The following is a 12,552-nucleotide window of genomic DNA, read 5'->3' on the forward strand; positions in this document are numbered from 1 at the left end:
TACTGATGAAAATATTTGTGCCTTCTCTGAAAATAACACAAAATTCAACTCAGCAAAATTGTTAAAATGTGTGTTTTAATCACTATCCTGCAGATACTCCTATATCTAGTGTCACGCTATGTTTATACGATTAGAATCCATATATTATCTTATGTAGTGTTGTGTTGTTATTGCATTCATTATACTGTACTTTCTATGTTTTTTTAATGCTGCTTCAGATGCAGAGTAACAATCATTTCATTCTCCTTTACACTTGAATACTGAAGAATGGCAATAAACAAACTTGAATCTTGAATAGATGTAAGTGAAACTAGTGGAAATTTGGTATACAAATGGAAAATGTAGTCGATTCCAGTAATTGGGACACATCAGGACCTGCACATTTTGGCCCAACAAAGGGCTGGTTCAATTACCGGTTTCTTAGAAATAGTTAAAAATGTAGAAAAAGATAAACTGAGTAATGAATTATGTAGTTAAATGATATACAGAACAAATTAGAATACTATCAATAATACTACCGTACTATAAAACTGCGCATTAGTTCCTAATAGTTGTCAACAGAGGAATTCATCCAGTGTATGCTGGTACTTGATTTTACTGATTGTAAATGAACAAAATCAATGCAAATAGTTTGTGCAGGTAATGGACTACCTTCATACAATACTATCAATGATTGCATCTTCCAAATCTTCATTTCATTTTACCCTTCAAGATGATTGACAAATTCTTCATAGTTCCTAACTTGTTGAATTGGTGAAACTGTTTCATTTTCAGTCCTGGCTCTTTCAGGCATCTCCAAAACTGAATGCTTGAAACTGCAGTGAACAAAATGCTTCAGAATTGTCTTACTGCTTACTTCTTACCAATTATCAGTCACAAAAATCAGGGCTTATGAACACAAACACATGAAATGACACTATTCATTGTGAGAAAGTTCCCTCTAGTTCTGGATTCCTTAGCCAGAGGAATCCTTTTTGTAACCAGCCTGTTGAGTCCTGTCAGAATTTTGTATTGTCATCTCCTCTCATTCTTCCCGACTCCAGAGAACACAGGTCTAGTCTGTTGCAGGTCTTGGCAAGCACAACATTCCTGGGATCAGTTTTGTGAACATCTGCTGCTCGCCCATTGGTGCCAAGTCTATCATTACTCAGAAAAAACTAGTCCAAAATTGAACACAATACTAAAGATGCAAGGTTGTTCAAATGTAGCAAGATATCATTAACTCCAGTCCTCAAGTCCCCTTAGAATAAATGCCAACAATTTTCCCCCAAAGTACACGTTGCACCTTGATGATGGCTTCCAGTGACTTGTGCATATCGGCATCCCGGTCCATTTGTACATCAACACCACCCAATCTCCAACCATTAAAAAATACTCTACTTTTCTCTGCCTACTTGTGCAACCTTATGTTTTTGCACATTATGTCCCATGTGCCCATGCTCTCCTCAGCTTGTCTTTATCCCCTTGAATCCTTTTACCAATAACATTGTATCCCTCTCCAAAGCGGGCAGCGCTGTGCTGCCATCCTTAAGACGGGTTCAGGATCTTGGTCTCAATACCTCCTTGTGCAATTGGATCCTCAATTTCCTCACTTGCAGACCCCGATCAGTTCAGATTGGCAACAACATTTCCTTCACAATCTTCATTTGCACAGGTGCATCACAAGGCTGTGTGTTTAGCCCTCTGCTCTACTCACATTACACTTACGACTGTGATGCTAAGCACAGCGCCAATGCCATATTTAAGTTTGCTGATGACACCACTGTTGCTGGCTAAATCAAAGTTGGTGACAAATCAGCATGTAGGAAGGAGAGCAAAAATCTGGCTGAGTGGTGCCACAACAACAACCTCTCACACAATGTCTGCAAGACCAAGAAGCTGATTATTGAGTTCAGGAGGAGGAAAACAGAGGCCCATAAGCAAAGCTCTCACCTCCAGTGAACCTCCAAAGAGTGCTGTCGCAGGAAAGTGACATCCATCGTCTCTCGTTGTCTTCAGGAAGAAAGTACAGGAGCCTCAGGACCAACACCATCAGGTTCAGGAACAGTTATTACCCCTCACCCATCAGGCTGTAGAAACAGAGATGATAACTTCACTCAACCCATCATCGAATTGTTCCCACAAACTATGGATTCACTTTCAATGGCACTTCATGTTATATTCTCAATATTTATTGCTTAATAAATATTATTATTTTCTTTTGAATTTTCACAGTTTGTTGTCTTTTACATTGGTTGTTTGTCCATTCCGTTGGGTGTGGTATTTCATTGATTCTTATGTTTCTTGCATTTACTGAGTATGTATGCAAGAAAATTAATCTTATAGTTGTATATGGTGACTTTTTTGTATTTAGATAATAAATTGACTTTGTTCTTGAACTATTAATGAATATGGTATGTGAGCATTTGATTCAATTTTTTGTAGGCAGGAAAGTCTCCTGTCGGCCATCTTTACTTTTGGCAAGGGGCACCGTCTCTTATGGAGTAAGCTTGAGCCCGCCATCTTTATTGTGGGCAAAGGCGCCAGTCACAAAGATGGCGTGCGCTGGGCCGACGGATGGAGCGGTTAGCGGGCGGGCTGAGGCCGCGGCTCCGGAGTGGCGACCGCCGCCCCGGGAGCGCTCGCTGATGGATATCGGCGACCAGATTCACCGCTGGAATCGCGTGAAGAGCCAGCTGAATTTGCAGAGCGACGAGGCGATGGCCCGGACCCTGCTGGATGCGTGAGTGCAGGGAGAAGGAGAGGGGAGGGCTGGAGTTGGTAGATGGGGTGGAGGAGGTGGTGGGGAGGAATGGGAGAGGGAAAAGGGTGAGATGGAGTGGGCGGAGGAAAGGGAGGGGGTTGGGTAGGGAATAGGGAGGGAGTGGGCGGGTTCAGAGTGGAGAGGGAGGCGGTGGGCTTGGTGTACGAGGGAGCAGAGTGGGATGAGGCTGAAGGAGGGGGTAGTGTGGTGGGGAGCAATGGATGGGGCTGGGGAGCAGAGTGGAATGGGTGGGCAGGAGTGAAGAATAGTGGATTCTGGAGGGTGGGAGGGAAGTGGGGAATGAATGGGGGAGGGAGCGTCTTAAGATATTGGGGAGGAGTGAGGGTGTACGTGAGTGGGATGGATGGAGGAAGTGGGTGGGGTGGAATGGAGTGGACTGACGGGAATATGCCTCACTACTTCAGTGTTTTTTTGTACTGAGGCAGTGGAGATTTGAGAAAAGAGTTTGAGAGGGTAGGTGTGGGAGATAGTGGGGTGGGTGTGTAACTACTGAAGGGTTTCTAGTGTTCCATGAGCCTCCATCAGCAGGATGGTCAGGGGTGCATGTTAGGAAGTGTGGGTCATCTGATCCAGGGTTTGTGGACACACCTTAACCTCACAGAGCCTGTTTGTGGAGCCTTTCACCTCTCGGTTAAACTGAAGCCCCGTGCTTTCTTCATTCCTGCGTCCCATCCTTATCTAACTCTCCATCCCCCTAGAACCATTGCTCAGCTACGGGTGCCACACATAAGTAAAGTGCCCCTGGGCCCTCTTCTCCCGGGGAGCAGGTATTAACTGAAGTCTTCTTACTCCAGGTTTGTGAAGATCCACATGAGCCATGCCAGCCCTAGCCAGAACGAGCTTGAAGCTTCTTGCGTTGAAGAAGTTGTGGTGACTCACGCTGCCCTTGGGAAAGGTGGGCCTTACGGAAAGCATTGAAAGTATTCAACAGGACTTGGTGAATCTTCTCTGCACACTCTCCAGAGCAATCACCTCCTTTCTATTGTGTCCACGCACTCCACATTCCTACCACTCCATCCCCATTTTCACCCAAAACCTCCCCCCTCCATTCTCCAAACCCAATTCTTTGCCCTCTTCACTCTCCTCAACTAGAGGGACAAGAAGTCCAGCTTATCTAATCTCTGCCCATAAGTGAAATCCTCCAGTCCAAGCAGCATCTCCTGGACTAGAAGTGAATTTCCTCTGCAGTGCAATTTTATCTTTTCTATAGCATGATGCCTAGAACCGCATGCAGAATTCCAGAGGAACTCAGCAGGCCAGGCAGCATTTTGTGTGTGTGGTTTGAATTTCGAGCATCTGCAGATTTTCTCTTGTTTGTCACAGAATTCCAGGTTCAATCCAACCGATGTTTTATAAAGTTGTAGCATGATGTCCAGCTGTTTTGTTTTCTGCCACGATTGATAAGGGCAGGCATCCTATTTGCCGTCTTTGCCACCTTGAACACTTAAGCTGCCACTTTCAATGATCTATGGACATGTACCTCACAGTCCTTCTTTTCATCTTTACTTGCCCTTCTTCAAGTTCAGCATGTTCATACACCATGGAAAAGGACTCTTCAGCCCAGCATGGGCCAAGATGCCAATCTAACCTAGTCCCAATTGCACTCGTTTCTCCCGTATCCCTCAGCTTTTCCATGTACCTGTCCTAGTGTCCTTTAAATGTTGATAATGTACCTTCTTCAGCCATTACTTTGGCAGCTAATTCTATATGCAGGCCACCCTCTGGGTGAAAAAGTTGCCCCTCAGGTTTCTATTAAATCTCTCCCTTTTCACCTTAATCTGCTGCCCACTGATTCCCCCATCCTGGGGGGAAAAGATCTGTGGATGTTCCTCAGGATATGCCTTCATGATTTTTACACCTGTATGTCATCTCTCATTTTCCTATGCGCCAGTGAATAAAGCTTCATAGAGATCTGCTCAGATTCCCAACCCCCCCACCGCTTGGCTCAGGCCCTTGAGACCAGGCAAATTCCTTGTAAATCTTTTCTGAGCTTTTTCCAGCTTAATAACATAATTCCTATAGCCGGTGACCAAAACCAAATGTAGTATTCCCAATGCGACGTATTAGAGTCTTATATAACTACTGCATAAAGTCCCAACTCGATGCCTTGACTGATGAAGTCCTGCGTGCCTAATGCCTTTATGTGCTCCCACTTTCAGGGAACCATGTACTTATACTCGAAGGTCTCTCTGTTCTAAAACACTCCCCAAGGCCCTACAGTTCACTGTACAAGTCCTACACTGATTTGAATCCCCAAAATGCAAACCTTGCATTATCTGAAATGAACATTTGCCTTACCCAGCTGATGAAGATCTCCCCGTAGCTGTCCACAACACCAGCTATTTAAGCGTTACCTACAACCTCACTACCCACGCCATGTACAATCTCTGCCAACTAGTTTACATAAATAACAAACAACAGTGGGCCCAGCACCGGAGGCGCTTCACAGTCACAAGTCTCCAGTCCGATAAACAACCTCTACCCTCAGCTTCGTACCATCGAGCCAGTTATGTTGGTGGCTGTTCCTGGCTCCCATGCGATCTAACCGTCTAGACCAGCCGAGAACACAGATGCAGATCGTGTGATTGCAAGACTGAGCCCGAGCCTCCAGCTGTGCATCATTTTAACCCTCCATTGCACATCCACTTGAGATCTCCCTATTCTCCAGTGTTCCAAGGAAGGCCAACGTAGGTTTGAGCAGCATCACCCCGTCTTCTGTCTGGGCATCTTTCAGCCTCAACAACTCATTGAGTGGTAAAGCACAGAACCGTGCCCTGTGGCGCACTATATCCACGCTGACCATTTCTACGCTAATCCCATCTGCCGGCATTAACTGAGTGCCTGTATAAATGTGTCTGAGCAATTGCATTTGATTTCACCACCTTCTCTGGCAGCACATTTCCAGGTGCCAACCACTCTAAGTAAAAAGAGCCTGCGCCACCAGTACACTCAGCAATTTCAAGTAACTAGACTGCCGTGGTTTTGCTGGAGATTTTAGTTTCAGTGTGTCGCTTTGTTTCTTTTCCATCACCAGATGCCGGAATTAGATTTACTTGTTGCCTTGGCGACCTTGATTTGCAGCCTGTCACATTTCCTCTTTGCTCTCCCCTCTATCCCTCCTTTTGCAGTGTAAGACATGCTTACTTTCTCAGTTTTGAAGGGACTTGGACTCCGTTTCTCCCTCCTTGGATGCTGCCTGGCCTGCTGAGTGTTTCAGGCATTCCTTTTTAATGTCAGCAAAGTGTTTGGCCGAGGATTAGTATCAGTAAGAGTTCCTCTTACTCTCAGGTTGGGAGCTTGAGCTCTTCTACAGAGGTACAGTGAAAGTCTTGTGTACCGTACACACAGTACAGATGAATTGACATAGTACACAGCGAAACAGAATAAAATGATGCAGTACGTGGTGACATGCCAGTAATTCTTTAGCTTCTAGCAAAGTAGAGACACTGGCGTGCCTTCTTCATGACTGCTTCCATGTGCAATATCTTTGTACCTTCATTTCTCCATAGCCTGTAATTCCCTGATTTTTCAAGAGCTGGTCCACCTCCTCTTTAAATTCCCCCAATGATCAAGTCTCCACAATTCTCCTAGATTGAGAGATTCGTCCTCTCATCCCCTCCGTGGAAAGAAGCAGTGACCCTTTTTCCATTAGAATTATTTTTGTTGACATAACGCCCAGCTTTAAATATACCCAATGACTTGGCCTCCACAGCTGCCTGTAGCAATTGAATTGCACAGATCCACCACCCTTTTTGGCTAAAGAAATTTCTTCTCACTTCCGTTTGCATGTGTCTTTTGCACATTGGTAGCTTGTCTGTCTTCATCGTGTGCGGGTTTTCATTGACTCTGTTGTATTAAATTCTTTGTATTTGCTGTGCGTGCCCACAAGGAAATGAATCTCAGGACGGTACTTGGTGACATTATGTGTGTTGATAATTAATTTATTTTGGACTTTGAAGTGAATTGCATTTGGCTGATGGGTTCCTATTTGCCTGTTCTCATCCCCAAGGTGATGCTGTCCACAACACCAGCTCCTTCTGGCCTCCGGCAGCTGTCAGTAAAGTACGGAGGCTTGCAGTCCGCACCCAGTCATGGAAGAAAGGTCGCTCTGAGGAGTCGAAGCACAAGGGCAGGAGGTCCCGGTCAGAAAGGTACCAAACTTATCTCACGGAAGATGTGTCTGGTGTAGGGGGATTGATGTGGCTGCTGTGTCACAGGGGACAGAAACAGGCCCTTGGGTCCGACTGGTCCATGCTGATCAAGATGCCCGTCTAAGATGGTCCCAAACACTGTCTGGCCCATATCTCTCAAACTTTTTCCTATCCACATACCTGTTCAAAGATGAGAAAATCTGCAGCTGCTGTAAATCCAAGCAACTCACACAAAATACTGAAGGAACTCGGTAGGCCAGACAGCATCTATAGAAAAGAGTAACCAGGCGACGTTTCAAGCTGAGACGTTGACTGTTTACTCTTTTCCATAGATGCTGCCCGGCCTGCTGAGTTCCTCCAGCATTTTGTGTGTGTGTGTTACCTGTTCAAGTGCCTTTTAAACTTTGTTAAGCCATCTGCTTCAACCACTTCAACCACTTTCTGTGAATTGGCCATTCTCTGGTGAAAAGGTTGCCCCTCAGGTTCCAACTAAATCTCTTCTCTCCCCCCCGCCTCAACTTACTCCTCTGGCCTCTAGGTCAGGTCTTGAGTCCCCAATCCTGAGAAAAAGGCTATGAAGGCTACATGCATTTTCATATACTCAAGTGAATAAAGTCATAGCCTGCTCAACCTCAACATATATAACTTAGCCCCTTGAATCCTGGCAACCTCCTCGTAAATCACCATGGCAACAGGCCTTCTTGTCTATGTTGACCAAAATTGCCATTTAAATTAGTTCCATTTTTCTGCATTTGGCTGATATTCTCCTAAACCATTCATATCCATCTACCTGTCCAAGTACTTATTAAAATATTGTAAATATACCTACCTCTACCACTTCTGGCCACTTGTTCCACATGCGTGCCACCTTCTGTAAAGTAGTTGCCCCTTTTTAAAAATCTTTTCCCTAGCACCCTTAAGCCTATACCCTCTAAGTTTAGTTTCCTTTAACCCGGGTAGAAGTGTGTGTCTCCCTCAGCATCTGTTGCTCAGTGTAGATTACATGATCAACATTCAAGCATCTCGTTCGTTGTGGAGTAATAACGATCCTGCAATATATCGGAGTCTGGGAGATACACAGCATGGAGCAAGCCCTTTGTCCCACTGGGCCTGTGCTAACCATCAGCAACGCTTAAGTCTACGGGATCATAAGAGGACAATAGATAGTGTGGAAGCCAGACACTTTTTCCCTAGGGTGGAAATGTCTAATACAAGAGGACTTTAATGTGATTGCAGGAAAATATAGGGGCAATAATCAGTGCTAGGTTTTTACACAGAGAGTAGTAGGTGCATGGAACACACAGCCAGGGGTGGTGTTAGAGGCAGATACACTTGGGGCATTTAAGAGACTCTTAGACAGGCACATTGATGAAAGAAAAATGGAGGGCTTCATGGGAAGAAAGGGTTAGATTGGTCTTGGAGTAAGTTAAGGGGTCAGTACATCATCAGGGGCTGAAGGGCCTGCACTATTCTATGTTCTGGTCACCTACTTGTATAATGATACCAATAAGCCTATAAATTTCTCTACACCTTTTCATGAAATTTGTGGACTTGTGTTATAGGGAAAGGTGGAGTAGATTCGTATTTGTTCCTGGAGCACAGGAGAATGAGGGGCAATCTTACAGAGGTATTCAAAATTATGAGAGATATAGATAGAGTAAATGCCTACAGGCTTTTTCCTCTGAGGTTGGATGAGATGAGAACTGGAGATCATAGGTTGAGGGTGCAAAGTGAAATATTTAAGGGATGGCTGAAGGGGAGCACCTTCACTCAGAGGAAGGTAAGAGTGTGGAATGAGCTGCCAGTGGAATTGATAGGTGCAGGTTCAGTTGTAACATTAAAGAGAAATTTAGTGAGGTACATGAATTCAAGAGGTATGGAGGGCTGTGCTCTGGGTCCAGGTAGATGGGACTATGCTGAAGAATAGGCTAGCATTGACCAGAGAGGCTGAAGGGTCTGTTTCTGTGGTGCGGTACTGTATAACTAGGATTCTAGCTATAAGAAACACTGGATTTCCAGTAGGCCATTTGGCCCTTTCAGGCCTGCTCTGTCATTTAATATAACTACTGCTCTGTCTCCATGTCCCTTGCTGTTCACAAACCCTTGATGCCTTTGTGTGTAGAAATTCATAGCAGTACAGCACAAAAAGTGGCCCGTCAGCCCAACTCGTCCATGCTAATCAGAATGCTTCTCTGCATTAATCTCATTTTCCTGCATTTCGCCCATCTTTCCTAAATCTTTCCTATCCATGTACAGTACCTGTAGCAAACACTGTACTGTCAGCAAACACAAAAGATTCAGCAGATGCTTGAAATCCTGAGCAACACACACTCACAATACTGGAGGAACTCAGCAAGTTGGGCAGCATCTGTGGAAGTGAATAAACAGTTGACGTTTCACGCTGTGTCCTTTCATCAGAACTGTTTATTCATTTCCATAGATGCTGCCTAACCTAAGTTCCTCCAGCATTTTGTGTATTACCTGTACAACTGTTTTTTAACTTTGTAATTGTATCTGCCTTCTTACTTCAGTGGTTTGTAAGTTGATGGAGAAGATCCCGAGGGGCAGGATTTATGAACGTTTGGAGAGGCATAATATGAGTAGGAATAGTCAGCATGGCTTTGTCAAAGACAGGTCGTGCCTTAAGAGCCTGATTGAATTTTTTGAGGATGTGATTAAGCATGTTGATAAAGGTAGAGCCATAGATGTAGTCTATATGGATTTTAGCAAGGCATTTCATAAGGTACCCTTTGCAAGGCCTATTGAGAAAGTAAGGAGGCATGGGATCCAAGGGGACATTGCTTTGTGGATCCAGAACTGGCTTGCCCACAGGAGGCAAAGAGTGGTTGTAGACGGGTCATATTCTGCATGGAGGCCAGTGACCAGTGTTGAGCCTCAGGGATCTGTTCTGGGACCCCTACTCTTTGTGATTTTTATAAATGACCTGAATGAGGAACTGGAGGGATGGGTTAGTAAATTTGCTGATGACACAAAGCTTGGGGGTTGCGTGGATACTGTGGAGGGCTGTCAAGAGTTTACAACAGGGCATTGATAGGATGCAAAACTGGGCTGACAAGTGGCAGATGGAGTTCAACCCAGGTAAGTGTGAGGTGGTTCATTTTGGTAGGCCAAATATGATGGTAGAATATAATATTAATGGTAAGATTCTTGGCAGTGTGGAGGATCGGAGGGATCTTGGGGTCTGAGTCCATAGGACACTCAAAACTGCTATGCAGGTTGACTTTGTGGTTAAGAAAGCACATGGTGCATTGGCCTTCATCAATGGTGGGATTGAGTTTAAGAGCTGAGAAGTAATGTCATACCCCGTTTGGAGTACTGTGCTCAATTCTGGTCTCCTCACTATAGGAAGGACGTGGAAACCATAGAAAGGATGCAGAGGAGATTTACAAGGATGTTGCCTGTATTGGGGAGCATGCCTTATGAGAATAGGTTGAGTGAACTCGGCCTTTTCTCCTTGGAGCGGCGGTGGATGAGAGGTGACTTGATAGAGGTGTACAAGATAATGAGAGGAATTGATTATGCGGATAGTCAGAGGCTTTTCCCCAGGGGTGAAATGGCCAGCACGAGAGGGCATAGTTTTAAGGTGCTTGGAAGAAGGTACAGAGGAGATGTCAGGGGTAAATTTTTTACACAGAGTGGTGAGTGTGTAGAACGGGCTGCTGGTGGCGTGGTGGAGGTAGAAACGATAGGGCCTTTTAAGAGACTCCTGGATGGCTACATGGAGCTTTGAAAAATGGAGGGCTATGGATAAGCCTAGGCAATTCTAAGGTAGGGACATGTTCAGCACAGATTTGTGGGCCGAAGGGCCTGTACTGTGCAGTTTTTTTTAATGTTTCTACCTCTACCACTTCCAGTGACAGCAGTTCCATATAGCCAGCACCTTCAATGTGCATAAACTTGCCCCTCGGGTCCCGTTTAAATCCCTACCCTGGATAAAAGAATGTAACCATTCAGCTTCTCTTTTTTATAAATGTCTATCAGGCGCCCCTCCCTCATTCCCATTCACTCCAGGGATTACAGTCCTAGCCTATTCTTTGTATAATTTAATCCCTCTGGTCCCAGTAATGTCCTGGTGAACCTTTTATGTCTTTCCTCACTTTCTTCTTTTAGCGTGCACAGGGCAGAGAGTATCTGCACATGAAGGATGAGCATCCTTTAGAGTTAAAACAACAAAAATCGATCTTGATGGAGTGAAAATCCAGGTTACTGTGGTGCAATCAGTGAAGCAGGGGTGAGAGGTGAAATGATCACCTTTTATTTTCATTTGTCCTAAGCTTAGTTGAAACTTGGCTAGATTCTAGCCTCCGGCAGACTCCCAATGCAATCAGCATTATTATGTCTAACCTGTTGGTCCTGTTGCAGAGTCTCACGTCAACCAACCTCCCTTCAATCAGGACTCCTCCCGCCTGGCCATTCTCTATTCCCTCTTCTGTCAGGCAGAAGATACAAATGCTTACGAACACTTACCACCAGGCTCAGGGAGAGCTATCCTGCTGCTGTCGGACTCTTGAATGAACCTTTTGTTTGATAAAGATGATCTCCCAGTCTACCTTGTCCTGGCCTTTACACTTTATTTATCTACCTGCACTCTCTCTGTAACTCTGTATTCATATTCTGTTATTGCTTTCCTTGGTGCTATGTTATGTCAATTGATCTGTCTGGATGAGATGCAAACAGAACTTTTCACTGCATCTCAGTACAAGTGGCAATAATAAACCAGTTACAACGCCAGCCATGCTTCTGCCTCCACTGAAGCTGCCCGACCTGTGGAGTTCTCCTTGCAGTTTTGTTTTAGCTCCTTCACGTTCTTGCCTACCTCTGTCACATGACAAGATGATCAGCATAGAGACAGGCTGAAGGGCCTATTTCTCCTCTGAGCCTAGAAGGGATCGAAAATGTTCAGTGGGCATGGTTGGAAGAAAGATGGTGTTTGGGGAGGGGGTGAACAACTGCATCAAAGTCTTTTTTTTAAAAAAGGGAACTTTTGTGTCGAAGTAATTAGCTGTTTGTTTTTCCAGAAGTGCCAGGCGTGGCTGTCTCGTTCTTCCAAAGATTGGATCTGATAACTCTGGGCAGGTGGCTGAGCGGCTGCCATTGGCGAGGCTGCCCTTGCCATTGGAAGAGGCCAGCCGAGATGTGCGGAGACGGCACAGACACAAGATCTTCATTGGAGACCAGCGAGTTCGTTGGAACTCTCTGAAAACGCGTCTCGAGGTGAGGAGCGACGAGGAAATGGCCAAGATTCTGCTGGATGTGTAAGTCAAAGTATTGGTATTGGTTGGTTATTGTCACATGTACTGACATACAGTGAAAAGCTTGTCTTGCCTAGCATGTAGGGATCAAATCATCACACAGTGGAGCAAGTTTTCAAAGGTACATTTAATGTATATAATATACGTCCTGAAATGCTTTTTCTTCACAACCATCCATGGAAAACAGAGGAATGCCCCCAAAGAATGAATGACAGTTAAATGTTAGAACCCCAAAGTCCCTCCCAGCTCCCCTTCCTCCCGAGCATATGTGGCAGCAAACAATAATCTCCACTCCTCCCACCAGGGAAAAAAAGCATCAGCACTCGCCACCGAGCACTCAAGCATGAGCAAAGCAACAGTAAAG

At 45.0% G+C, this 12,552-nt stretch overlaps 1 protein-coding gene across 6 annotated transcripts in view; it reads left to right on the plus strand.

Moving 5' to 3' along the window:
- The first annotated feature begins 2,530 nt into the window (after positions 1-2,530).
- LOC140716918 (uncharacterized) overlaps positions 2,531-12,552 on the plus strand; it is a 42,835-nt gene continuing 32,813 nt past the window's right edge. For all 6 annotated transcript variants that reach the window (XM_073030056.1, XM_073030047.1, XM_073030018.1 and 3 more), the window contains exons 1-4: positions 2,531-2,722; positions 3,559-3,659; positions 6,774-6,915; positions 11,955-12,191. In XM_073030056.1, coding sequence (XP_072886157.1) covers positions 2,535-2,722; positions 3,559-3,659; positions 6,774-6,915; positions 11,955-12,191 — 668 coding nt within the window. In that variant the 5' untranslated portion in view covers positions 2,531-2,534. The remainder of the gene's footprint in view (positions 2,723-3,558; positions 3,660-6,773; positions 6,916-11,954; positions 12,192-12,552) is intronic.

This window comes from Hemitrygon akajei, chromosome 2, assembly GCF_048418815.1.
Source record: "Hemitrygon akajei chromosome 2, sHemAka1.3, whole genome shotgun sequence".
Lineage (NCBI taxonomy): Eukaryota > Metazoa > Chordata > Chondrichthyes > Myliobatiformes > Dasyatidae > Hemitrygon > Hemitrygon akajei.